The sequence below is a fragment of the Oryzias melastigma genome, linkage group LG8 (genome assembly GCF_002922805.2).
Source record: "Oryzias melastigma strain HK-1 linkage group LG8, ASM292280v2, whole genome shotgun sequence".
In the NCBI taxonomy this organism is placed as follows: domain Eukaryota; kingdom Metazoa; phylum Chordata; class Actinopteri; order Beloniformes; family Adrianichthyidae; genus Oryzias; species Oryzias melastigma.
The window spans coordinates 2,580,451-2,605,461 of NC_050519.1; the positions used below are offsets into that span (position 1 = coordinate 2,580,451).

At 42.1% G+C, this 25,011-nt stretch overlaps 2 protein-coding genes and 1 long non-coding RNA gene across 9 annotated transcripts; 2 read left to right on the forward strand and 1 right to left on the reverse strand.

Annotated features, from left to right (window-relative positions):
• Positions 1-154: 154 nt before the first annotated feature.
• grna (granulin a) lies at positions 155-14,423 on the forward strand. Of its 6 annotated transcripts, none has more exons than XM_024271757.2 (19): positions 155-243; positions 684-824; positions 1,389-1,526; positions 1,597-1,725; positions 2,292-2,373; positions 2,449-2,555; positions 2,648-2,798; positions 2,887-3,018; positions 3,500-3,597; positions 3,682-3,918; positions 4,762-4,998; positions 6,687-6,923; positions 7,553-7,789; positions 8,431-8,667; positions 9,147-9,383; positions 9,616-9,978; positions 12,259-12,495; positions 12,579-12,836; positions 13,866-14,423. In XM_024271757.2, the coding sequence occupies exons 2-19, from the start codon at positions 684-686 to the stop codon at positions 14,007-14,009; spliced, it is 3,402 nt and encodes a 1,133-aa protein (XP_024127525.1). In that variant the 5' UTR covers positions 155-243; the 3' UTR covers positions 14,010-14,423. The 6 variants fall into 6 exon arrangements, with proteins under 6 accessions (XP_024127525.1, XP_024127526.1, XP_036069009.1 ...); XM_024271758.2 differs by having other exon boundaries at positions 2,890-3,018; XM_036213116.1 differs by lacking the exon at positions 6,687-6,923.
• Positions 12,776-21,591, reverse strand: LOC112145969. Its single transcript, XR_002919167.2, has 3 exons — positions 21,496-21,591; positions 13,840-16,986; positions 12,776-12,856 (listed from the first exon to the last, which is right to left on the reverse strand). It is a non-coding gene; the product is annotated as an uncharacterized LOC112145969 (long non-coding RNA).
• On the forward strand, positions 16,411-23,204 carry rundc1 (RUN domain containing 1). 2 transcript variants are annotated; one of them, XM_024271491.2, is made up of 6 exons: positions 16,544-16,957; positions 18,302-18,310; positions 18,423-18,581; positions 21,233-21,431; positions 21,511-21,606; positions 21,685-23,204. In XM_024271491.2, the coding sequence occupies exons 1-6, from the start codon at positions 16,580-16,582 to the stop codon at positions 22,548-22,550; spliced, it is 1,707 nt and encodes a 568-aa protein (XP_024127259.1). In that variant the 5' UTR covers positions 16,544-16,579; the 3' UTR covers positions 22,551-23,204. The 2 variants fall into 2 exon arrangements, with proteins under 2 accessions (XP_024127260.1, XP_024127259.1); XM_024271492.2 differs by lacking the exon at positions 18,302-18,310 and having other exon boundaries at positions 16,411-16,957.
• Positions 23,205-25,011: the final 1,807 nt, after the last annotated feature.

Sequence of the window (25,011 nt, forward strand, 5' to 3'; positions counted from 1 at the left end):
AAAAATGTTACTTTATGTCAGAAAAAATGTGAAACGTGTAATTAGATTTTAAAAGCAACAATATAGTATGAAATACATATTAGTAAATAAATAAACACGGAGAAAATTTAAGGGACCGCCTCCACTCCCTCCTCCTCGGGGGGCGTGGCAACGATGATTCAGGTCTGTGTCTTGAGTTTCATTATAGTCAGATGCTCGTGAAACAGCTGACAGATCACAACAGCCTTTCTGGGTGTCCTAAAGGTAAGAAAAAGACACAGCTGGGATGTTAATGTCATTATTTTAAAGGGGTCAACTTGAATGGAGAAAAAATGATAGAATAATAAATGTTATTAAAGCATTTTAAAGTGCACCCATCTTCTTAAGTGCAATGGATAAAGTTTTTCTGCATTAATTTTTTTTTGAGAATTTCTGACATGTTTTGCATATTAACTGCAATGAAGTGTAAAAAAGCAGAAGATAGAAAAAGAGGAAATCAACAGGATATTATTTAAGTATCTGTCTTTTTGTAAACGTTTAAGTTTTTTTCAGAAAAAAAAAGCAAAAGTATGAAACAAAACTGATGCAAATATTTTTATACTTTTTTTTTTATACATAAAATAGTGTGTTTCAGTTGCATTTAATGAGAAAAAGAGAGTAATTCTCCATGTTTCAGGTGTCTCTTTCATTTTCCGTTTGTGCAGATGCAGAAGTGGGTTGTGATCTGCTGGGTCTCCCTGGCCCTGGCGGCTGCTGACATGTGTCCAAACGGTGGGAAGTGTGAAGAGGGTCAAACTTGCTGCAAAAGCCCGACTAATGGCTACGACTGCTGCCCGTTCGATGAGGTACACGATCTTTTTCAACACCTCTTCTTGATCATTTTCATTTTTTTCCTTTGCTATAATGCTGTTATAGAGGAGAAAATGGTTATTAACTATTTAGTTTATAACTATACTAGTTATTAACTAACTTTTTTATTAGATTGTATAAAGTTATATAGATTACATTCAGTGACTTCTTTTTAGACTGTTTTATTTGAATACAGTTTACAAAAATGTATTTGGTTTTAGCTTTTTGATAGACACACCCTTTTAAATCACTTAAACCTACAAAGTAAATATTAATTTGGCATAACATTCATGTCTGCCTCACATTTTCATCACAATCCATTTATTACTGCTTTAGCTTGAATGCAATAGCTATTCTTTTGTCAAATTACATTTAAATAGACACACAAGATAGACGTTCGTACTCTAAATTTAAGGAGGATCTACAGTAGTGCTATTCATCCCGAGTGGAGCTTTTACTACTAAGCAAACCAGATAAAAGCGGTGGCCTCATTCAGTCTGGGTGATAGACCGTCCAAAAGTTTGGTAGTCAAAGTTTTTCTACTCCTTCTGTCCGCTTAGGGTGAATGCTGTGGGGATCATATCCACTGCTGCCCTAAACATACGGTCTGTGATATGACGACATCCAGCTGCGGCAACGCCACCATGTCCCTGCGCTGGGTGGAAAGAGTCTCGGCGGGTCTGCCAACGGCCACCAAAGTAACAGAAACACTCTTCACATGTATTTTCTGGTGTTCCCGCTGCTAGCCTCAACTCTGTGTCCATACAGTCTTTCAGGATGATCCGCTCATACATGGGTGAGGATGAGGATAACATCTGTCCCGATCAGTCCAGATGCCCGGCTGAGTTCTCCTGCCTGAAAGCGCTGACCCGCTACGGCTGCTGTCCTTTAGCTCAGGTAATCTAATGAGCACAAAAAGCAGGATGGGCAGACGGGTCTTTTATTGTTCATGAACCAAACGTTTAGACTGAACTTCCTGCATTTAACAATGTAAAAGCTTCACTGTGAAGGTAAAAATCCTGCACAGCACAGATGATAATCCTCCAGTTTTTCCCCAAAGAATGGTACATTTTTAAAGTATTAAAATAATTCAGCCCCAATATTAATTTTTATAAAGCTAATCTGTCTCTTTCTACTTCATCTAAATGTTCAGAACTTAAATCAACAGTAAAACTTTAAGAAAAAACATTTAAAAGTAAAACCAGGATAGCATTGCAGTTCTTTCTCGCAAAAATCTAAAGCAGAGGGGATTAAAAGCTTAAAGGTTAATCTAGACTTTAAACAAAAAAAACAGTTTTCACTTCCTTTGACCAAAGTTTCTGCTTCTTGTTTTCTTTGTACTTTCACTTTGCGTGAAGGTCATGAAGTAGAGGTTTGGACTAAAAACAGCAGCAACTTTTGTTTTTGGAAAAGAAACCAATGAGGATGTTTATACAATGCCATTTTTTCTTGACCTCTAACAGGGAGTCTCCTGCCCCGATGGCAAACACTGCTGTCCTGAAGGACACCAGTGCAGCCTGGACAGCCGCTCCTGCGTCAAAAAAGGTTCAACCATTTCCATATGAACTGCTTTCACCTAAACCTTTTTTAGCTTCTGAAAGTTTCTCTATGTTGGAACAGAGAGCATCACAACGGTTCTGTGCAAAGACGGCGTGTCAGAGTGTCCAGAGGAAACTACCTGCTGCGAAACCCCGGAAGGGAAGTGGGCGTGCTGTCCCATGCCAAAGGTAGAGGAGGACACATTTGTAACAATGTAACAATAAAGTGAAATGATATACTTGAAGCTGCTTCTGGTGAGGCTCACTGTTTATTTCAACAGGCTGTGTGCTGTGATGATAAAATTCACTGCTGCCCCGAGGAAACAACGTGCGACGTCGAGCACATGAAATGTTTGTCTTCTGCTGAGAAAGCCCTGCCGATGTGGGCCAAGTTCCCTGCCAGAACCAGGGCCGACTGGGAGAACCAGAAAGGCTAGTTTACTTCTCAGTGAATTTAAAAAAAAAAACATCCTCATTCTTGGTAATCATTGCCTAAAACCACCTCTGACTGTCCTTTCAGAAGGTAAGGAAGTAACTGCTTCAGTAGTTGAAGCCAATGAAACCAAAAACTCTCCTGATGTCACCACAGCCAATCCAGTTCCTCCTATTCAGGAAGAATCCCCTGTGTCATCTGTTGCCGGGGAAGCTTCAGGTAAGTTTGCAACAGTTTCCAAAGATCCAGAGACAAAAGCATGGAAAATATAAATAAGATGAAGCATTATTCTAACTGTGCCATTCAATAAAATTCAATAACATTTAAAGAACTAACCTGCTAGCTCATATTTTGGAAGGTCCACAAACTGAATGTCACTGAAACACTTGATATTATTATCAAAAGCTAAGGTTGAATAATTAACTAATCCATCTGCAGATGAAATGTATCCAACATAAAAGCTGTCAAACTGCCCTGTTTTCCTGCTTGTTTTCATTCTTTGCTGTTGGAACGCCACAAACGGGAAAAAAAACAGATAGTTATCAGCACCTCAGAATCCTTTATGTTTGATTGAACTAGTTAAAAGACCAAATAAAAATCTTTACAGTTTTTAGTCTACAAGTCTATGAGCTTTTGTCTTTCAAGCGTGCATAAAGATCAAAGTCATTCATGCATACATTTTGTTTTCTTATATTTGAAGCCAAGGACGTTCCCTGCAATGAAACCACCTCCTGTCCCGATCAAACCACCTGCTGTAAAACCGAACAGGGCGAATGGGCCTGCTGTCCTCTTCCAGAGGTACATGTGTGGTTTTCATCTTACCGTAGAAGTGCATATTTAACGTGTAACTCTCTATAATGTCCTTTCATCTTGTATCTCCAGGCTGTTTGCTGTGAAGACTTCATTCACTGTTGTCCAAAAGGAAAGACTTGTAACCTGGCAGCTCAGTCCTGTGATGGTGGTGAAGGTTCTGTCTCAATGCTGGAGAAGATCCCCTCATTCTCAAAGGTGTCTGTGAAGATGCAGGACGTTCAATGCGACGACACCGCAGCCTGTCCAGATCAAACCACCTGCTGTAAAACCGCAGAGGGCGGCTGGGCCTGCTGTCCTCTTCCAGAGGTACATGTGTGGTTTTCATCTAATCTTAGCAGTTCAAAGATCTTGAGTTCTTGTTCGTGTTTGAGGGAAGATGTGAGCGTAAAAATGACAGGTAGATTCGAGCAACGTCCACTGTGTGTTGAAAAAAGAGCTAAAAAAGGAAGCAAAGCCCATAATTTGACATTTGGTCTTTGTTCCAATACTCACCTATGGTCATGACCTGTGGACCATGACATAAAGAATGAGGTCCCAAAAGCAAGCGGTCGAACTGAGCTTCTTCTAAAGGATGACTGGATACTCTTGGAGAAAGCTCAGAGTAGAACGCTCCTCCTCCACATCCAAAGGGAACAGTTGAGATGTTTTGGGCATCTGGACCGTATGCCTCCGGGACACCCCCCTTGGGAGGCGTTCTGGGCATATCCCACTTGGTGGACACCCTGAGGACATACAGGTCATCTCCGGACTGGTCTGGGAATGCCTCGGGGTCTCCCCACAGGTTAAAAGAAGTGGACAGGGAGAGTGAAGTCTGGACATCTTTATTTAGACTGGTGCCCCTGCGTTCCAGTCCCTGTTGAGTAGAGGAAAATGGATGGATAGATGGAGTTAGAAGTCTAACCCTTCCGCTCTCTTTGGGGTCCAGATGACTCCAACCACATATTGATATGTGATTTCTTCCATGACAAAGGTGGACAGGATTTTATGTCTGTCATGGACATTAGTGAAACTCAAAAATCAAAGATAAAAAAAAAGTTCAGCGCACTGTCTTGGGGGGTCCAGATGACCCCACTTTTAATGTAAACAAACTAAGGAGAGCGGAAGGGTTACTATGTATTTTTCTAATGTCCTTTCATCTTGTATCTTCAGGCTGTCTGCTGTGAAGACTTCATTCACTGCTGTCCAAAAGGAAAGACTTGTAACCTGGCAGCTCAGTCCTGTGATGGTGGTGAAGGTTCTGTCCCAATGCTGGAGAAGATCCCCTCGTTCTCAAATGTGTCTGTGAAGATGCAGGACGTTCAATGCGACGACACCGCAGCCTGTCCAGATCAAACCACCTGCTGTAAAACTGCAGAGGGCGGCTGGGCCTGCTGTCCTCTTCCAGAGGTACATGTGTGGTTTTCATCTAATATTAGCAGTTTAAAGATCTTGGGTTCTTGTTCATGATTGAGGTAAGATCAGAGTGTGAAATAAACAGGTAGATTCAAGTGACGTCTACTGTAATGTGGAGAAAAAAGAGCTGAAAAAGAAAGGAAAGACCACAATTTATTATTCAGTCTTTTTTCCAATGCTCACCTATGGTCATGAGCTCTTGGTCATGATGACTCAAAGAATGAGGGCACAAAATCAAGCGGTCAAAATGAGCTTCCTCTGCACCGTGATCGGATGCTCCTGTAGAAAGCTCTGAGTAGAACACTGCTCCTCCACATCCAAAGGGAACAGTTGGGGTGTTTTGGGCATCTGGTCCGGATGCCTTAGGGGCACTTTCCTGGTGACATGTTCTTGGCATAACCCACTGGGTGGAAACCCAGGACAAACATCCATCCATCCTCTTTCGCTCATCCAGGACCGGGTAGTGGGGGCAGCAGTCGAAGCAAAGATGCGCAGATTTCCCCCTCCCCGGCCACGGTCTGTATGACCAGCTGAGAGACATAGTAGGCTCTCCAGAGTGTCCTGGGTCTTCCCCAGGGTCTCTGCCCAGTCAGACATGCCCAGAACACCTCTCCAGGGAGGCGTCCAGGAGGCATCAGGACCAGATGCCCATACATCTCAACTGGCTTCTCTCAATGTGGAGAAGTGGCTCTTCTCCGAGCTCTCTCCGGGTGACCGAGCTTCTAACCCTATCTCTAAGGGAGCGCCCAGCCACCCTACGGAGAAAACTCATTTCAGCCACTTGTAGAAGGGATCTTGTTCTTTTGGTCATGACCCAGAGCTCACGAACATGGATGAATACTGGAACGAAGATCGACCAGTAAACTGAGAGCTTTCTTTCTGGCTCAGCTCTCTTTTCACCACAACGGACTGGTGCAGAGACCGCAAAATGAAGGACGCCGCTCCAATCCGTCTGTCGATCTCACACTCCGATCTTCCTTTACTTGTGAACAAGACCCCAAGATATTTAGACTCCTCTATGTGAGGCAGGAGCACTCCTACCACTGAGAGAGAACAAACAACCTTTCTCCGGTCCAGAACCATAGCCTCAGACTTGGTGGTGCTGACCCTCAGCACAGCCGCTTCCCACTAGGCGGCAAACTGCTCCAATACATGCCGGAGGTCTCACTTCAATAAAGCCAACAGAACAACATCATCTGCAAAGAATAGAGAGGAAATCCTGTGGTCTCCAAACCAGATCCCGCGGCCACTGGCTGCACCCTGAAACTGTCCATAAAGACTATGAACAGAACAGGTTATAAAGGGCAGCCCTGCCGGAGTCCAAAATGTACCAAAAACAGGTCTGACTTACTACTGAACATATAAACCAAGCTCCTACTCCAGTCATATAGAGACCAGACAGCCCTCAGTAAGGCTCCCCAGGCGCCATACTACCAGAGCACCCTCTACAGGACACCATGACAAACAGGAGAGACTAAATCTCTCAGCTAGCCAGGAAACGCTTCGGGTTTCCCCCAATAGAACTGGAAGAAGTGGTCGGGGAAAGGAAAGTCTGGGCATTCTTATTTAGACTGCTGCCCCTGAGACCCAGTCCCTGATGAGTAGAGGAAAAGGGATGGATAGATGGAGTTTGAAGTTTTTAATGTGTATTTCTCTAACGTCATTTCATCTTGTATCTTCAGGCTGTTTGCTGTGAAGACTTCATTCACTGCTGTCCAAAAGGAAAGACATGTAACCTGGCAGCTCAGTCCTGTGATGGTGGTGAAGGTTCTGTCCCAATGCTGGAGAAGATCCCCTCCTTCTCAAAGGTGTCGGTGAAGATGCAGGACGTTCAATGCGACGGCACCGCAGCCTGTCCAGATCAAACCACCTGCTGTAAAACCGCAGAGGGCGACTGGGCCTGCTGTCCTTTTCCAGAGGTACATGTGTGGTTTTCATCTAATCTTAGCAGTTCAAAGTTCTTGTTCGTGTTTGAGGGAAGATGTGAGTGTAAAAATGACAGGTAGATTTGAGCGACGTTCACTGTAATGTGTTGAAAAAAGAGCTAAAAAAGAAAGCAAAGCCCATAATTTGACATTTGGTCTTTGTTCCAATACTCACCTATGGTCATGACCTGTGGACCATGACATACAGAATGAGGTCCCAAAAGCAAGCGGTCGAACTGAGCTTCTTCTAAAGGATGACTGGATACTCTTGGAGAAAGCTCAGAGTAGAACGCTGCTCCTCCACATCCAAAGGGAAGAGTTGGGGTGTTTTGGGCATCTGGTCCAGATGCCTCTGGGACCCCCCCTTGGGAGGTGTTCTGGGCATGTCCCACTTGGTGGACACCCTGAGGACATACAGGTCCTCCCAGGACTGGTCTGGAAATGCCTCGGGGTCTCCCTACAGGTTAAAAGAAGTGGACAGGGAGAGTGAAGTCTGGACATCTTTATTTAGACTGCTGCCCCTGCGTTCCAGTCCCTGATGAGTGGAGGAAAATGGATGGATAGATGGAGTTAGAAGTCTTTAATGTGTATTTCTCTAATGTACTTCCCTCTTGTATCTTCAGGCTGTCTGCTGTGAAGACTTCATTCACTGCTGTCCAAAAGGAAAGACATGTAACCTGGCAGCTCAGTCCTGTGATGGTGGTGAAGGTTCTGTCCCAATGCTGGAGAAGATCCCCTCATTCTCAAAGGTGTCTGTGAAGATGCAGGACGTTCAATGCGACGACACCGCAGCCTGTCCAGATCAAACCACCTGCTGTAAAACCGCAGAGGGCGGCTGGGCCTGCTGTCCTCTTCCAGAGGTACATGTGTGGTTTTCATCTAATCTTAGCAGTTCAAAGATCTTGAGTTCTTGTTCGTGTTTGAGGGAAGATGTGAGCGTAAAAATGACAGGTAGATTTGAGTGACATCCACTGTAATGTGGTGGAAAAAAGAGCTAAAAAAGGAAGCAAAGCCCATAATTTGACATTTGGTCTTTGTTCCAATACTCACCTATGGTCATGACCTGTGGACCATAACATACAGAATGAGGTCCCAAAAGCAAGCGGTCGAACTGAGCTTCTTCTAAAGGATGACTGGATACTCTTGCAGAAAGCTCAGAGTAGAACGCTCCTCCTCCACATCCAAAGGGAAGAGTTGAGGTGTTTTGGGCATCTGGTCCGGATGCCTCTGGGGCCCCTCCCTTGGGAGGTGTTCTGGGCATATCCCGCTTGGTGGACACCCTGAGGACATACAGGTCCTCCCCGGACTGGTCTGGGAATGCCTCGGGGTCTCCCCACAGGGGTTAAAAGAAGTGGACAGGGAGAGTGAAGTCTGGACATCTTTATTTAGACTGCTGCCCCTGCGTTCCAGTCCCTGATGAATAGAGCAAAATGGATGGATAGATGGAGTTTGAAGTCTTTAATGTGCATTTCTCTAATGTACTTCCCTCTTGTATCTCCAGGCTGTTTGCTGTGAAGACTTCATTCACTGCTGTCCAAAAGGAAAGACTTGTAACCTGGCAGCTCAGTCCTGTGATGGTGGTGAAGGTTCTGTCTCAATGCTGGAGAAGATCCCCTCGTTCTCAAAGGTGTCTGTCAAGATGCAGGACGTTCAATGCGACAGCACCGCAGCCTGTCCAGATCAAACCACCTGCTGTAAAACCGCAGAGGGCGGCTGGGCCTGCTGTCCTCTTCCAGAGGTACATGTGTGGTTTTCATCAAGTCTTAGCAGTTCAAAGATCTTGAGTTCTCATGTTTAAAGGAAAATCTGAGCCCAAAACAGAAGGGTAGATTCGAGCAACATCCACTGTAATGTGGTGGAAAAAAGAGCTGAGAAAGAAAGCAAAGCCCATAATTTGACATTTGGTCTTTGTTCCAATACTCACCTATGGTCATGACCTGTGGACCATGACCCAAAGAATGAGGTCCTGATGATGTCCCACTGGGCAGAGACCTCTGGGAAGACCCAGGACATACTGGAGAGACTAAGTCTCTCAGCTAGCCTGTGAAGGCCTCGGGGTTGCCCTTAACAAGCTGGAGGACGTGGACAGTGAGAGGGAAGTCTGTGCATCTTTAATTAGTCGTCTGCTCCTACAACCCGGTCCCAGATAGTGTAGAGAAAACGGATGAGTAGATGGACTTTGTAGTCCATATTTAATATTTTATCTTGTATCTTCAGGCTGTTTGCTGTGAAGACTTCATTCACTGTTGTCCAAAAGGAAAGACTTGTAACCTGGCAGCTCAGTCCTGTGATGGTGGTGAAGGTTCTGTCCCAATGCTGGAGAAGATCCCCTCCTATCTGAAGCAAAACGTGAAGATGCAGAATGTTTCATGCGACAGCTCCGCCTCCTGTCCCGATCAAACCACCTGCTGTAAAACCACACAGGGCACCTGGGCCTGCTGTCCTCTTCCAGAGGTGAATAATCAAATAGACAATCAGTCTGTGACACCGTTCTTATCCAAATTATCTGATGCTTATGCATTCAGAGTTAATTCAGTATTGCACATACATTTTGATGTATTAAAGTAAAAGTTGTCTTACACAATTATAAGGGAGTTTCCTAAACCACAAACATAACTGAAATCCAATGACATTATCACCACTTCTCTCCTGATGAGTTGAATGAATGTATTTCTTTGTCCAAAAGGCGGTGTGCTGCGATGACCATGAACACTGCTGCCCCTCCGGCACCACCTGTGACCTAGCCACCTTGAGCTGTTTGCAGTCTTCAGGATCCGTACCAATGAGTAAAAAGATGCCTGCACTCACCTGGACTTCCTCCGCCCTGAGCCAGCTGATGGAAATGGTGGTTGAAGAGAAGACTGAAGAGACGGGCGAAGAGGAAAACAAGGTGGATGAGCGAGATGAACAGAAGGATTTCGATGATGAGGAAGATAAAACTGATGAAGAGGGAAACATTTTGTGCGACAGCCACACCCAGTGCCCTCAGGGAACCACCTGCTGCTTCATGCAGAAGTTCCAGAAGTGGGGGTGCTGCCCACTGCCAAAGGTGAGCTCACATCTCTACTGACACCTTATGATCATCTATCAACATCTGTATGGTTAAATTCAATGTTTTACATTTAATTTTAGAGTTTAGAATAAAAAATGTTATTATTTTATCAACAACAACTGACAATGAAGCCCTGCCTATCATGAATTTGTTCACTTCTTACAACTTTTTAAATTTTTGTCTCTAGAAACAAAGACGTTAGGGTTGATTAATCGATTTATCACTTAATCGATTTCTATTACAACCAGATAAAACTGTCTTAGGCAGAATTGAATAATACCATTAAAAATTGTTTCAAAATTAAATTAATCAATAACTGACATGAGAAAATACCATTGATATTGAGACATGGAGTCACACTGGTTGAAGTTTTGTCTAAAGATGTCCTTGATTAATTTTAGGTCAGTGAATCAAATCAAATCATTCTAAATTAGCCAATATTGACTAAAAATTGAATCAGAACTCACCAATTACAATATGATCAACTGTTGTTAAAAGGAGACGTTACACCCCTAAAAGACATACAGAGAGACATAATGGTATTCCCACGTTATGGAGCTAATGATGCTGTAAAAACACTGCAAGTCAAGCTTTATGTCTTACTCACAACTGCCCTAACAGGTGGATATGGGTTGTCTGCAGGTGAAAAACGTGTGTCCTTTATGAAATATTAAGATTGTGTACTATTCAGTAAGCCTGTAGGGTACAAATGTTCATGCACGTTTCTCTACGGGCATGCTGCAGGTCGTACAGATGAAGTAGGTGACACACAGGTGTGTCATACAGATTTATTGCTTTTTAACCTTCTCAAAATCCTGCACACTGAGCAACGAGCCTGTTAGTGCTGTTCACGTAGTAAGTGTGCACTCCTTGCGTGCAGCCTGACTGTTAGAAATGAGGAAATTAGACCAGTCAGGGTGTAGCTTGTGGCGACATCCTACGTGCACACCCCGTGCATTTACACAAGGTCGGTAAGGAGCCAGTACTCGCACCTTACGAATGACTATAGTGTGGCATAAGGGCAGCAAAGTGTGTGCAACTTACATTATCTTTAGAAATACTTCATGATACACTAAGAGCATACGCAGCAATGGTACGGTCCATTTTCCTGAGGTGGCCTGAAGAGCCGCTCCTCTCTACAACCCTCCACAGAACCATTAAAGAGATTAAAGGCACAACACTTTGGAATTTAAAACATTCTACATTTATCAGCATTTATCTTTTAAAAGATCGTATTTTATTACCTTAAGTCCATGCAGCCACTGTCATCATTCAAATCCAGTCCAATTGTAAAGTAAGTCCTGTAACAATGAATCATTCAAATTCTATAGTGTGCCTGCAGATATCTGGATGCGTTCCATTTCATCTGCATTGGAAAAGGTGAACTTTACCTGGATCTCTGAGAAGCCCAGAGGCGACATGATGATACATATCATGTGGGCGATAGAAAGGTGTCTATTGTGCCATTTATCATCTATCATTTTTACTTGTTTGTTTTTACTGCTGAACTTTAGTGCAAACATAGGTTTTCCTACTGAGAAACTTGAAGGTGTTGTGAACTTTAGAAAAACTTTTCTCGTGAGTGACAGTTCAGTTACATGTTACTTGGAAAAATAATGTCAGGGAGAAGTAAATAATGACATTTTTGATCATTTTTTTTTTTTAGAGAATGACTGAAAATATACTGGTATATCGTGATTTTATCATTATTCTGATATGAAATAATTTATATTGTGATATAAAAAGACTATGAACTCCAACAACAATTTCTGGAGTTTTGGGTGAAAAACTAAAACAAAGGAAATAAAGTAATAATAAAACAGGTAAGGCCAACCGTCTTAGGGATGTGCTCATACGTTTCAACCTCAAAGATGAGTAACTTCTGCTTTGCTGCAGACATCTTGACATTGAAAAGTGCTCCACAATCCATCATGTTTTGTATCTGACATTCCTAACATTTTGACACTTTTGGACATAACTCAGTTTCTTTTTGAAAAGTGGCTCTACCAGTTCAAACAGCCGGTAGCTCATATCCTCCTCACCTGTTGAACAGTAAAAACCCCCTCCACAAACCACTGGTCACCAGATCAAACCCAAACTTAACAGGGAAACGTTGTTTCCCTACTTTGCATGCTCTCTTTTGGTATCTCGACTCCCATTTCTGTTTTAAGTGCTGCTCTTTCCATGACTAAGTTCAGTTTTTACCTCAGATGAAAGCAGAAGTGAAGGCAGGATGAAGAATGGGAAAGTAATGCTTCCTCTTTCACTTCCCTGCAGGCGGTGTGCTGCACTGACGGGGAGCACTGCTGTCCCACCGACTACAAGTGCAAAGAGGAAAGCACCTCGTGTGTTAAGGGAGAAGTGGAGATCCCATGGTACACCAAGATCCCAGCCACCGTCAGCATTCAGGCCGATTCCAGCTTTGTGCAGTGCGGCGCTGTGCATCAGTGTCCCGCACACATGTCCTGCTGCAGGCTGTTCACGGGAGAGTGGGGCTGCTGCCCGCTGTCAAATGTGAGCACATGTTGAGTTTAGAAGTGTAAATAAAATGAGGAATTAGCCTCAAAAGGTATGTTCATGTCCTTGTTTGTGTCCAGGCTGTGTGCTGTGGCGATAAGGAGCACTGCTGCCCCGAGGGCTACACCTGCGACCTCACCTCCAGGTCCTGCCATAAGCTCCTCGCCTTGGAGCTGGAGACCGTCCCCCTGACACCCGTGTTTCTACCTGTCGACCAGTCCCAGCGCGGCCCGGTGAAGCCCATACTGAACCGCTGCGACGACGTCTATAGTTGCAACGTGGATGAGACCTGCTGCAGGACGTCCCACACCACCTGGGGGTGCTGTTTGTCCCCTAATGTAAGAGGATTCCTCAAGAGCTGAGTTTGGAAAGAATAAAAATACACAATTTGTCAATAAAATAAAAACATTTTTATAGAAACTCAGTCGATAATTTAGAGAAATTGCATGATTTTTTATTTACACATATTTTGCTTAAAAGAAGCTCAACTTTATTAGTTTCAATGCAAAAATCGTTTTAATCTAAGTCAGTTTTTAGAAATGTAACCTCTTAAAATGACATTTTTCTTTATATAGTAAAAATAATCCAGAAGTCAAGGTCATGTGCTAAGATTCACACTATGTCTATTAAGAGTCGATCGAGAAAACTACAATGTAAATGGTTCTTAAAATGCGTCTATTTACTACACCAGTGCAACTAAATAATTACAATAAGAACGTAGCAGATGTTTGTGTAAAATGTGGATTAAAAGCCAGATTAAACATTGTATTTAGGAGTGTCACCAAACACTTTTTGAAGTAGTAAAAATTACTTTAGAAAAATAATCTCAAAACAACTCACAATGAGTCCTACCTTTTTCCTATTGGCTATGTATTCAGTGGTTTGTTAACCAATAAACCAGTCGATTAAACAAATGTTATTGCCTTCAATTAGAAAGAGTAATAGATATTCAGTCTACAAAACCTCTTTGAGGAAATTTGGGGACATTTTATCAATTATATTAAAAATTGAGACCGAACAGATGATCCAACAGATTTTTGATTTGAAATGCTTAGAATTTTACGACTTCAGATTACAAGATTTTTGAAGTATTGCTGTGACAGTATCAGATATTAGATAAGAGAAACTCTTTTCATTCTCAAGTTTTTATGTTTGCTTAATGTTTTTGTGTGTGTTGTGGTTTATAGCAAAAAGTCATGCAATTCAGCCTCTTATCTTCACAAGGAAAATGTAAATAATAGTATTGAATTTGCTTTGTTGTTATAGTTCAACATTTAATAAGAATGTTGTGGGGAAAAAAATCCAGACATTTCAATGAAAACAGGAGAACCAAACGCTCACAGAACGCCGTGTTCTCTTCTTTGCAGGCCATGTGCTGCAGAGACATGAAGCACTGCTGTCCTGATGGCTACAGATGCTCACGTGGCGGCTCCTGCATCAAGAAACCCGGGCTGCACTGGCTCAACTGGCACACGTTCTTCTCCAACAAGAGGAAAGCCATAATAGTGTGAAAATCAGCAGTGTCAGTTATCTCTACCCACTAAAAAAAAGTTTACATACAATTTTTGTTTTTCTATTAGGTGAAAATTGTGGTAAACGGTAACCAAAACACTGACAAACAGAAAAGCGCTTAAGGAAATGCAAGTTTACATGAAAGAAAATGGCTAAAGACGTTATTACTCAGGGTTCATAAGCAGTTCTTTTAAGTCAAAATGAGTAAAAGTCTCCACTGAATCATGGCTCACATCTGTGTCTTTGTGATTTCATTTGGAAACTTGTACTGAGTGCCTAAACTCATCTTCAAATTGATCTTAAATGTTGGTAAAATTAAGGGTTTAATGTATGTCGCTCTGTTATCTGTAATGAACCCGAATGCTGTTGACATTTTCCATTAAACCAATGCAAATAAAAGTAAAAAGAAAAGATGACTCGTCCAATTTTTATGTCAAACATAAAAATGTTGTTCTCAAAGAAATTCCAATGTTACCAGCCAGTCATATCTATTTATAAATGTTCGTAAATATATTAAGTAGTATTATTGTTCTGCAAATAATTTAGAAAAAAAAGTTTCAATTTTGACCAAAAAATTACTATAAAAAGATTAAAAGCCTGGATTCAGGATTTCCATTCATTGCTTTTCATGTCAATGTATATAATTTTTTAGGTTTGCAGAAGTGTAAAGTTCTTTTCAGATCCGGAAAGCTGCTTAAGTTTTGTAAAAGCAAACTGAAGTCATCTCTCAAATGGAAAATGGAGACCTCTTTAGGGTTGCACGGCAGGGGGTATGATGTGTGATGGTTTGAAGATCCTCCTGTCTTTGTAGAGGTTCAGCAGAGCAGACACACAGAAGACTGAAACTAAAATCCAGAAAAATTTAATTCCCTCAGTATTTTCAACAATAAGTGAATCAAAGCCCAAGGGAATAGAGAGTAAAGAGAGATGGTTCAAAGCTATGGAACTTCATTCTCATTTTTAGAGACAAAAGTTATTTTAAAACAGCAACTATAAATTATTTTGCGAGTTCATCAACACATAGGAGTGAAACCACAGTGGGGCATAATCCTGGTTTATGAAACACAGGATTAGTTGCTGTGGCGACCCCTACAGGAAGCAGCAGAGTGAAGGGAGACGTACTCTGACATCATTGACTGTACATGAGAACTGGACAAAGCAAGTGTGACATCACTGACAGAAATTAGCTTACTTCTGGCTCCAACCAAATGACTTCCATTTAGTAACTATGTTTTTGAAAAAGAAAAAGTATTAGCATGTATGTACCCTATATTAGATACACCCTACTGCGTTTGTAATGGAACCATAAGAACTGGATTGAGTGACCTCTGCCCCCTGGAACTCCAAACAGGAAGTGCCCACTGGCTTCATTGAGCCAAAATCCCATAGACTTCTACTGAGAAATAAAATTTTCCGGACAATTGTTAATCCTATTTTTTCTTTCATTGTGTTTTTTTTCTGCAGTACAAGTTAATCAAGTTATAAACTGGCCAATCAGATGCCTCAATGAAAGTGGGTGGTGCCTGTTAGCCCTCCACATTCAACGTTTAAAACTTTTGACAGATTTCGTGAAGCCCGCTTTTAGGGGTAGGGGTGTGAAGTTACAACAAGCTCACTCCTGATTGGCGAGATTGGTTGCCATAGAAATATTGACTCAGACGACTCAGATTTCAATCACTGCTTACTGACGACCTCTGGCTCCAACATGGCGGTGTTCATATTGCTATAAAATGGATACTGAATTGACTTTATTTTGTTGGAACCATAAAAAAGCCATTTCCTATGGGTGACGTCATACTCTGTCCAGTTCTCTGACACATTAAATTATTGCACGTTTATAAATCTAAAAAAAAAAAAAAATCAAGTAATTGCCTTTTTTGTGCAATATGGATCCTGACAACGCCTGTATGCAGTGATTGGTCCGTGTTAGTCTGAGTCAGCGTTTCTATGGTAATCATTCTCATCACCATTGGCACCACCTACTTTTATAAAGGCATCTGATTTGTCAGTTTATAAGTTGTAAAACTTTCACAACAGAAACAATATTTCAAGGTTTCAGAGCATGAATTTTTATTCTGACAAAATAATAGCCGTTCATTTCTCTACAGAAGTGGAGCCAGTGTGTACTTCCTGTTTGGAACACCGGGGTCACCAGTGACTGTAAAAAATATATTCTTTCTAAAAAAATGTTCTTTCTTATACAGTCAATGGGGGTCACCCAGTCCAGTTTTCATATACAGTCAGTGGTCTAACAGATAAGATTTTTCGGGGTAACCAAACAAGACAAATTAGGGTTGTGGTATTGGTTGTATTTATGAAAAAAATGTTACATCTTTACACAATCAATGAAGTTACAGCTTTTATTCTGAAGGCAAACTCGCGTCACTTCCGTAGTTTACTTTCTGACGCTGTGACGTATCATCGTTTTCCCAAAATGGCGATGCACCTGTTCCCCGGGCGATTATCCCCGCTGTTACCTGCGCAACTTTAGGAAACCCTCCCTCTGGAGATCGCTGCTCCCGATCTACCGACAACCGATAACGAATCTGCGCGAAGCCCTTCGTCCAGAATGTCCACGGAGGAGCTGTCAGCGTCCGACAGCGAGGCCGTTTTCGCCAACGCGGGGGAGCGATGGGCACCGGTGGGAGCCGTGGCCAGCCCCGAGGACGAGAGCGGGGCCAGCGGCCGGCCGAAGCTCAGAGCCTCGGCTAGCGAGGAGGAGATGACCGCGCGGCTGAGGAAGCTGGAGGACGAGCAGGAGCTGCTGAACTCGTCCCTCCTCGCGCTCACCTCGCACTTCGCGCAGGTCCAGTTCCGGCTGAAGCAGATCGTGCACGCGCAGAGCGAGGAGAAGGAGAGGATGCTGGCCGAGCTGGAGGAGTTCGCCTTCAGGGGCTGCCCGCACGTCGTGGGCTGCAGGTCGGACGCAGAGCAGCTGGAGAACTCGGTGAGATTTCTGGTTAAACTTTTCTTCTTCTGTGGAAGGAAAAAATATTTTTATTTATTCTTTTTTCCCCCCTCAGAACTTGTGTAAAAAATAATCGTCAGAATCTCCAAAAAGAGTTGGCAAAAGTAATCTATTTGAGTATACGACAAAAAGGGGCGGGGCTACACGCTTTGCCACACCCTCCAATTTTTAAGTAAATACAAGTTTTATAATGGAAAAAGATTAATAAAAACAACTAGTTCAAGTTTTTAACCACTATTTGTAGCACTTTAACTAAAATAACTTTTAATATAACAAAACAAATAATAATAATAAAACTATTAGAAATGTGTATTTTTTTATCTAGCCCCCCATATAAAAGGTTCTAGCTTCGCCATTGGCTACAAGTATTCTAAAGTTTAATTTTTATATGTTGTAAATGTAAAATATAACAATTCCTACACTACATGTGCATTGATTTTATACTAATATATTTGCTATGCTTACATTTATACTCAACTTAAAGACGCACTATGATAAAAAAAAATTGTGTTTTTAAGATGTTCTTGTGTCATTTTTCTAAATAGTGAATGACATACACTTAGGAAATTAAGATTAAAATTCGATTTCGGAGTATTTCTTTACTCAAATCACTGTGAATCAGGAGCAGATGAAAAAATCCAGTTTGAAAAACTTTGTATTTGTGATGTAGACAAATCAATTTGTAGACAAATAGATTATTGTAGCTCCAATTACGTCAGGCTGGGGGTTGTGAGGGGCTGTAAGCTAGCGGGAGAGTGTAAACAGATGGATGATGGGAAGTAGAGGCGGGCTTTACTCTTTGTGGTCTGTAACTCTAAGGCAGATTTCTGATAAGTTATTGCTGCTGTGCGGAAACTATGTCCTAAAAAATGACACAAATGTTTAGATTTTGTTTAAAACTACATAATTTTGATTAAAAGATGACTAGGAACGCTTTGAAATTAGATCAAATAACGTCTGTTGTTGTACTTTTTGCTAAGGGATGCTGAATCACTTCTTTGCACAGATCCACAGTGAATAAAATTACAGTAAAAGCAAATAGTTTGCAGACTTCAGGGCCAAATCATATAAATATATTACAAACCAATGCTCATTAAAGTCGGGTTAGACGAAAACAATGTTCATGTTTGAGTAGAAACTCGGAGCAGGAGATGCTGCGGATGAATCTCGTTTTGTTCAGTTTTCTTATCTTGGAAAATGTTTCTTCTATGTGACTTAAGCAGATCTTCAAACCTTCCTGACGTTCTCCTAACTTCATTTTCAGTCTGTTTGTTCACTAAAAGCTCCTTTTTGTTTCTCTCTGGTCACATGCTGCACTTGCAGGGTGATCTGGTGAGTGACTCCCCGACGGCCACGTCAGTCATGATTTTGATGGTGTTAGTTTCAATCATCTGTATTGATAACCCCCCCCCCCACCACCACCCTATGTGTGTTTTCCCGCCAGACTGAGAGGGAGAAGCGGGAGCGTCTGGAGGCCCAGAGGGAAAAACAAAAGGATCTCATTTTCCAGCTGAAGACGCAGCTGGATGATCTGGAACGCTTCGCCTATCAGGAGGGCAGCTACGACTCGCTGCCGCAGTCTGTCGTCATGGAGAGGCAGAAGGTGCACACATTTATGACAAAACCTTTCTCTTAATCAATTCTCTTGTTATTTTAGCAGCAATTTGTGTTAGAAGTTAACCTTCAGGTGTCGGAACCAGCTGATATATTTCTATTTTGGTGATGTTTTGCTAACAGTGTTGTGTTTGACATGGGTGTGTGGGTGTGACAGGAAGTCTCTTCTCACATTTTCAGAAGGAAGTAGTTCTGTTTGAATTAAACTGACTTCATGACGAGGATCTTGATGGAAAGGAATGTTAATGTTTGCTCAAACAAAGAACAGACTTTTCCAGATGGTAAAGATGTGGAGCCAAAAATAAACATTTACGGGATTGTAAATGTAGTTTCCTCAAACTTCATGGGATTTTTCAGTCATATTTTCTCTTACAGAAAAAAGGTTAAATCTGTGCTATTGTATTATTTTAAAAAAGCTTATGGGACCTTAAGTTACTGTTTTAAACAGTTTATCTTTACATTTTAATTTTTAGAAAAGCTTTTAAGGTTCAATTTCAGTTCCATAAAAACTGAATTATATCTAAATTTAGGATTTAAAGTTTGTTCTTTTTGCTATGAAACTGGATTTTATTTGATCATCTGATCCTAGTTTTATTGAATTTGTTATTCGACTCATTAAACCTTAAAACAGGCATGTCAAACTCACAAAGGGCCAAAATCCAAACAGATCGCTGAACTGGATAAACATTTACTGACCGCTCTAAAATGAAATGTTTAAAACTTTAAAATCGTAACTTTTTATGAACTAGATATATAGCAACATCTGCTTTTCTGCTTTTTCCATCCACATCTTCTCCAACCAAAAGTTTGTTTGCTTACGAACAACAGAGGCTTGTTGACTTTTCTCTGCACCCTGTGGAACTTGCTGGTTTGCATAACTAAAGGCTGCATTCAAGGAAGTTCAGGACCATCAGGAGGGGCTGATCCGGGAAGCCGCTCTCACCTGTGTGGTTATAATCAGACACATTCACTGGATCCTCACAGAAGACCTGGAGTTTGTGTCCACATGAATCGCGCTAAAATCAGTATCGTCATGGTGAAATGTGAAGAATCTAACCTGATAAGAACCAGGATCTTTGGAGGATCTTTAGTTTATTAGAAATTTGCCTTGGAATTGTAGGTGAGACTGTTGGTGTGGAGTAAGCCTGCCCCCATTTCCCATCATCCCTCTGTTTATACTTTCTCCCGCTAACTTACAGCCTCAACCTTACAGTAGTGGTGCAACAAAAATGGCGAGCGATATCAGAACTTTCCAGTCTTACAGTTTTGATCCAGATTCCAGCTCAGACGAGGAAAAAACAGACATAAATGGATCTATTTTTTTTTTTTAAATTGGATGTATTAAAATAGAGCAGGGAGTTTGTGGCCTATTGACTATAGTTTGTACATAATAACTACAAGCTTTTTCAAAAGTCTTTTTTTTCTTCTGCTCCTGATTTATAACAATTTGATTAAAGAGACCCAAAAATGCAATTTTGAGTTTAAATTTCTTAACATATGTCCTCTATCATCAGAAAAAATGCCACAAGGACATGTAAAAAACACCATTTCTAATCAGGGTAATGTTTAATAATGTTTTTACTCCCCCCAAGCGTCAAACAAATAAGGAATCACTCTGAACTCAGTGAGATTCTGATTAAAAATAATGTTTTTGGTAGGACTGTGTTGATAAAAATCGATCTGTATTAAGCTAAGCTTAATAGATCAATAATCGATCCATAAAAGTAGAGATCAATCTTTACGCATAATGCTAAAGTCTGCTAGCTTGATGCTAACATACAATGGGATTTTCCATACGAACGCTCGATTGACCTAAACTAAATGAACATCTTTATAAACTCACAGGTATGAATTTTCCAAACTCTTTTAAAGAAATATATTTTTAAGTAACCATTTGTGGCCTAAAACACTTTTTTTTCTCACACTTTCTTCTTCTATGAAAGATGTAATGCTATAGCACAATCGCCACCTAGTGGCCAAACTGAAACGCCCTCCAGGAGAAGCAGAACAATTGTTGGAGCATCTCAGTTTGAGAATCCATGGTTTAATAATCTCATTATAATTTCACCAATAAATATAAATAAACATATGTAGATTAGAAATGCATTTCTAAACAAATGTGTCTAAATGTGTAAACATAAAATATAGTTGAATTGAGTATTCAAAACAATAAAAAAAAAAATCTGAAATCGATTCTGAAAACTATTGATGATACCCAGCTCTAGTTTTTAGTGTTTTTAACATGTTCCTGTGGCATTATTCTAATAAAGGAGGACATGTATCAAGAAAATCGAGCTCAAAATTGCATTTTTGAGTATTTCTTAATCCAAATTGTCTTGACTCAGAAGCAATTGACAAAAAAGTTGTCTAAAAATGAGTGTACAAGCTCTGAGCTCTCAACAATGGGAAGGGGGGGTGGGGTTGCTCTGTGACAACAGTTCTGCCCACAACTCAGAGGCGAATTTCTTTTTTTTTTCTTCTTTTTAGATTAAAAATTAGGCAAATTTCTTACAAACTTCCTTCACTCTGCAGAACTGTTTTTTGGGTTTTTTTGCTACAGACTGCATAATCATAATTTAAAGACTTCTGGATGATAAGGTGATCATTTCTTTAACTTCTAGTTGAAATTATGTCTGGTAGGTAATTATCGATGAGCTGATCAAGAAGCTGGATGTCAATCTGAACGAGGACATCGGGAACCTGTCGCCTGAGGAGCTGAGGCAGAGAGTGGACGCTGCCATCGCTCAGATTGTGAACCCGGCCAGAGTCAAGGAGCAGCTGGTGGAGCAGCTGAAAACCCAGATCAGAGACCTGGAGATGTTCATCAACTTCATCCAGGGTTTGGAGGAGCTTTGTATGGTTGTTGGTGGGTTTAGTATTTCATTTGTCATCCATGGGTTTACCTGTTTCCTCCTAAGATGAAGTGGGGAACCCTCTCCTGTCAGACGGTGCACACCGGCATCAGCCGCAGGCAACCGGGACAAACGGACGAGCTCCTGGAGGGAAGAAGAAAGGTGAGTCACTTCATGAATCTTCCGTTCAAGTGAAAACCGTCTGGACGGCAGTGAGGATTGGCTGGTTTTCCTCCTCAGTGGATCCGGAGCAGGCGGACAGGATGCGGGAGAGCGGCCTGCAGCTCATCCAGAGGGCGCTCGCCGTGCTGCAGATCTTCGCCGCCAGTCAGTTCGGCTGTGCGAGCGGCCACGTCCCGCCGAACATGTGGAGCCAAGAGTCAGGGGGGCGGGACTACGGCCCCCTGCTGCAGCGCCTGGAGGCGGCCGCAGAGAAGGTGCGAGTGTTGGGCTCCCGCAGACATCCATCTGTTGAGCACGTGGTCAGCTACACCAGCAGCAGCAGCTCGCTGGGAGCTCGAGACGAGCTGACTTCCGCCGTCAGGAAGGAGCTGGCCATGGCGCTGAAGGACCTGCTGGCCCACGGCCTCTTCTCGCCCTCTCAGGCTGTGAGCCTGGTGCTGGCGCCCATCTCCTGCCTCCTGCCTTACACGCCCACCTCACACAGCATGCACCCATGGGAGCTCTTCGTGAAGTACTACCACTCCAAGAACGGTAAAGCCTTCGTGGAGTCGCCCGCCCGCCAGCTCTCTCAGTCCTTCAGCCTGCACGTGGGCGCCGGCCCCGTGACCGTCACGCCGAAGCAGTCTCTGCTGTGGGCCGTCCACACCGTGCTGAAGGAACACGGACGCTACAAGCGAGGGCCGGACTCCGAGTTCAAAGCTCTGGTGTGCATGGCTCTGAACGAGCAGCGCTTGGTGTCGTGGCTCAACCTGCTGTGCAAGTCCGGGACGCTGATACACCCCCACTACCAGCCCTGGAGCTACATGGCGCAGACCGGCTTCGAAGGCGCCCTGCGCATCCTGGGCCGCATCAGCCACCTGAGGTTCGACCTCCCGGTGGACCTGGCCGTGCGGCAGCTCAAGAACATCAAGGATGCCTTCTGAGCGCGCTCCCAGCTCGCGTTTTATCAGCATTTGGGACCAAAAGCATGATTGTGTTGCAAGTTGGTAACTTTTTTTATCAGCATCAAAACATCTAAAGTAAAGTGCAAATATGTGACGTCAGAAGTATTTGTATTGAGTTTGGTGTACGCTGCGTATTCTGTTGATATTAACGATGCCAAAATATGAAGAAGACGGAGCAAACATGCCTTAGAGTAATTACCTCACCTCTAGTAAAGCCTTCCTGATCTTTGTGCTCAGCATGCAGTGTGACCGTCTGCTGTACCTGACAAGTGACCTATGCAGAAAATGTAGGCGTGACCGGCGGCCATCGCTGCTCTGTGGCGGACAATCACAGAAAGGAGGGAAGGATCTGACGTTGGTTTGTGGACGTCTGTTCCGGTTGAAGGCGGAGTTTGTTAAAACCATCAGATCAGCTTGAAAAGTGTTTACAGTTTCCGTCACCCGCTGGTGGAAGTGTGAAACATTTCAGGAGTGTTGTAGAAGTTCAACCACAGAGTCGAAGGATTCTGTCTCTAAGCCCTTAAAGTTGTTTCCTTCGTCAACATTTCAACCCTGTTTTTGCTGCTGCTGTCGTCCTCCTCCAGGAGAATCCAGCGTATGAACATATCCGAGATTAAACTTGATTGTGACGTGTTAACGTTTCATTCCTCCAGAAACAGCAGAACGGCACAGATATGTCAACAATAACTGAATGTAAAATCCATCCACGCTATTAAACTCAGAGTTTTGGATCTAAATTGTTTTTTTTAGTATATTTCAACTACATTTAATCACTTTTACCATTATTTCTGTATGTTGTTCTGCTGTTTTAGTCGTTCTGTTGAGGAAAAAAGTTTAAATCAAATGTAGAAGTCACTAAAAAATGATATAAAATGTATTGTTATTGTTTTATTTATTGCTATATTCAGAGTTAATATATTTGGAGACATATTTGTTTTGGATTTTATTGTATTTAATGTGTATATGGTAAAATAAATAAATAAATCGATGTAGCAACAAAAACATGTTTTTGTTTTTCAATTACCTGGGGCCCGTTTCAAGAAGCAGGTTTAGTTGGAACTCTGAGTTCGTGAACTCCAAATTCACCAAAACTCTGAGTCTTCGGTTCCAGAAAGAGAGATAACTCAAACCCGGGAAAATGGGCGAAACCAAGCCCGTTCCAAGAAGCGGGTTAAGATGAACTCAGAATCAATCACTATGGTAACTGAGTCTGTGAACGAAACCTGGTCGGTAGCAGGTTTTCTTCAGGAAACTTAGAGTTCTCTGTGGTCTCCGCCCCTTTTTAAAGTGAAGGATGATCAAATATGAGTTCCTCATTAACATTTAGAGAACATTCACGTTAGAGACGTCACGTTTCCACCACGCAGAAACCAAAATGACATGTTCATTCATAGAGGATCACGTAGAGAGGAGGCTGATTAATCCAGAGGAAATGTTATTTACGTCGGTAGAGGATTTGGAGGACACCAGTCGACTGACTGCAGTTTCCCAATTCATTTTTATTTCAGCGATATTATAAATAGTGAGTTTTTCCAGGGACTCGCTATTAAAAAATACAGTTTTCTTTTCCTTATTTTAAACCCTTAACAATAGGAATTAAGGAACGTCAAACACCGGAGAAGCATATGGACTTATCCACTGTCCGGGATTTGCGTCAGGCATTAGCTCAATTGATAGCAACGCTACCTCCCACTGCATAGGTAGCGAGTTCGGAAAGTTATTTTTACGTTTAAAAAACTTCGGCGAATATTTTTTAAGTCTTGAGAATTAAAATTAAATAAATACTTTTTTAACATATGCCAGGCAGCTACAGTTTCTTTTTAGCGTGCAGTGATATCCGTGTGTGTAGGTGGGGGGTTACGATCACGGAGATTACTTATTAGATTGGTAACAGATCAAAAACCACTCCTTACTCAACAAGAGACAAAATAACCTTCCTGACATTATTTATTCATTATTAGAAATGATTCAAATAACTGCAGATATTTTCTCTCTGTTCTACCGCTGCAGCTGTGTTGCTTTTCTTGCAGTAAATGTTCTCCTATAGTCGGCATATGCTTGAAGGAACTTATCAATTTCCCTCGCCGGAAGTACGTAACTCAGCTGTTTGCTCCCGTTGCCATGGTGAATCGTGCTGTCTTTGCTCCATTGATCAGGGCTTTTTATGGTCGCGACGCTCACACCTGATTCTGGTTCTGACAACTTCAAGTTGATTGAATCAAACATTTTCAGCTGTTCTGGAACCGAAAACCCTGAGTTTGAGAATTTAGAGTCCAGTGACTCTAAGTTCAGGTTCGAACTCTAAATTTGTTGAACCTGCTTCTTGAAACGGGCCCCAGGAGTGCTTTGTTTTTTTGGAAATTTATCTAAAAAAGGATTAAATCAAGTAACTTTGTTGCTGCCATAACATTTAGTATGTTTTTATTAGATTTTTTTTCTT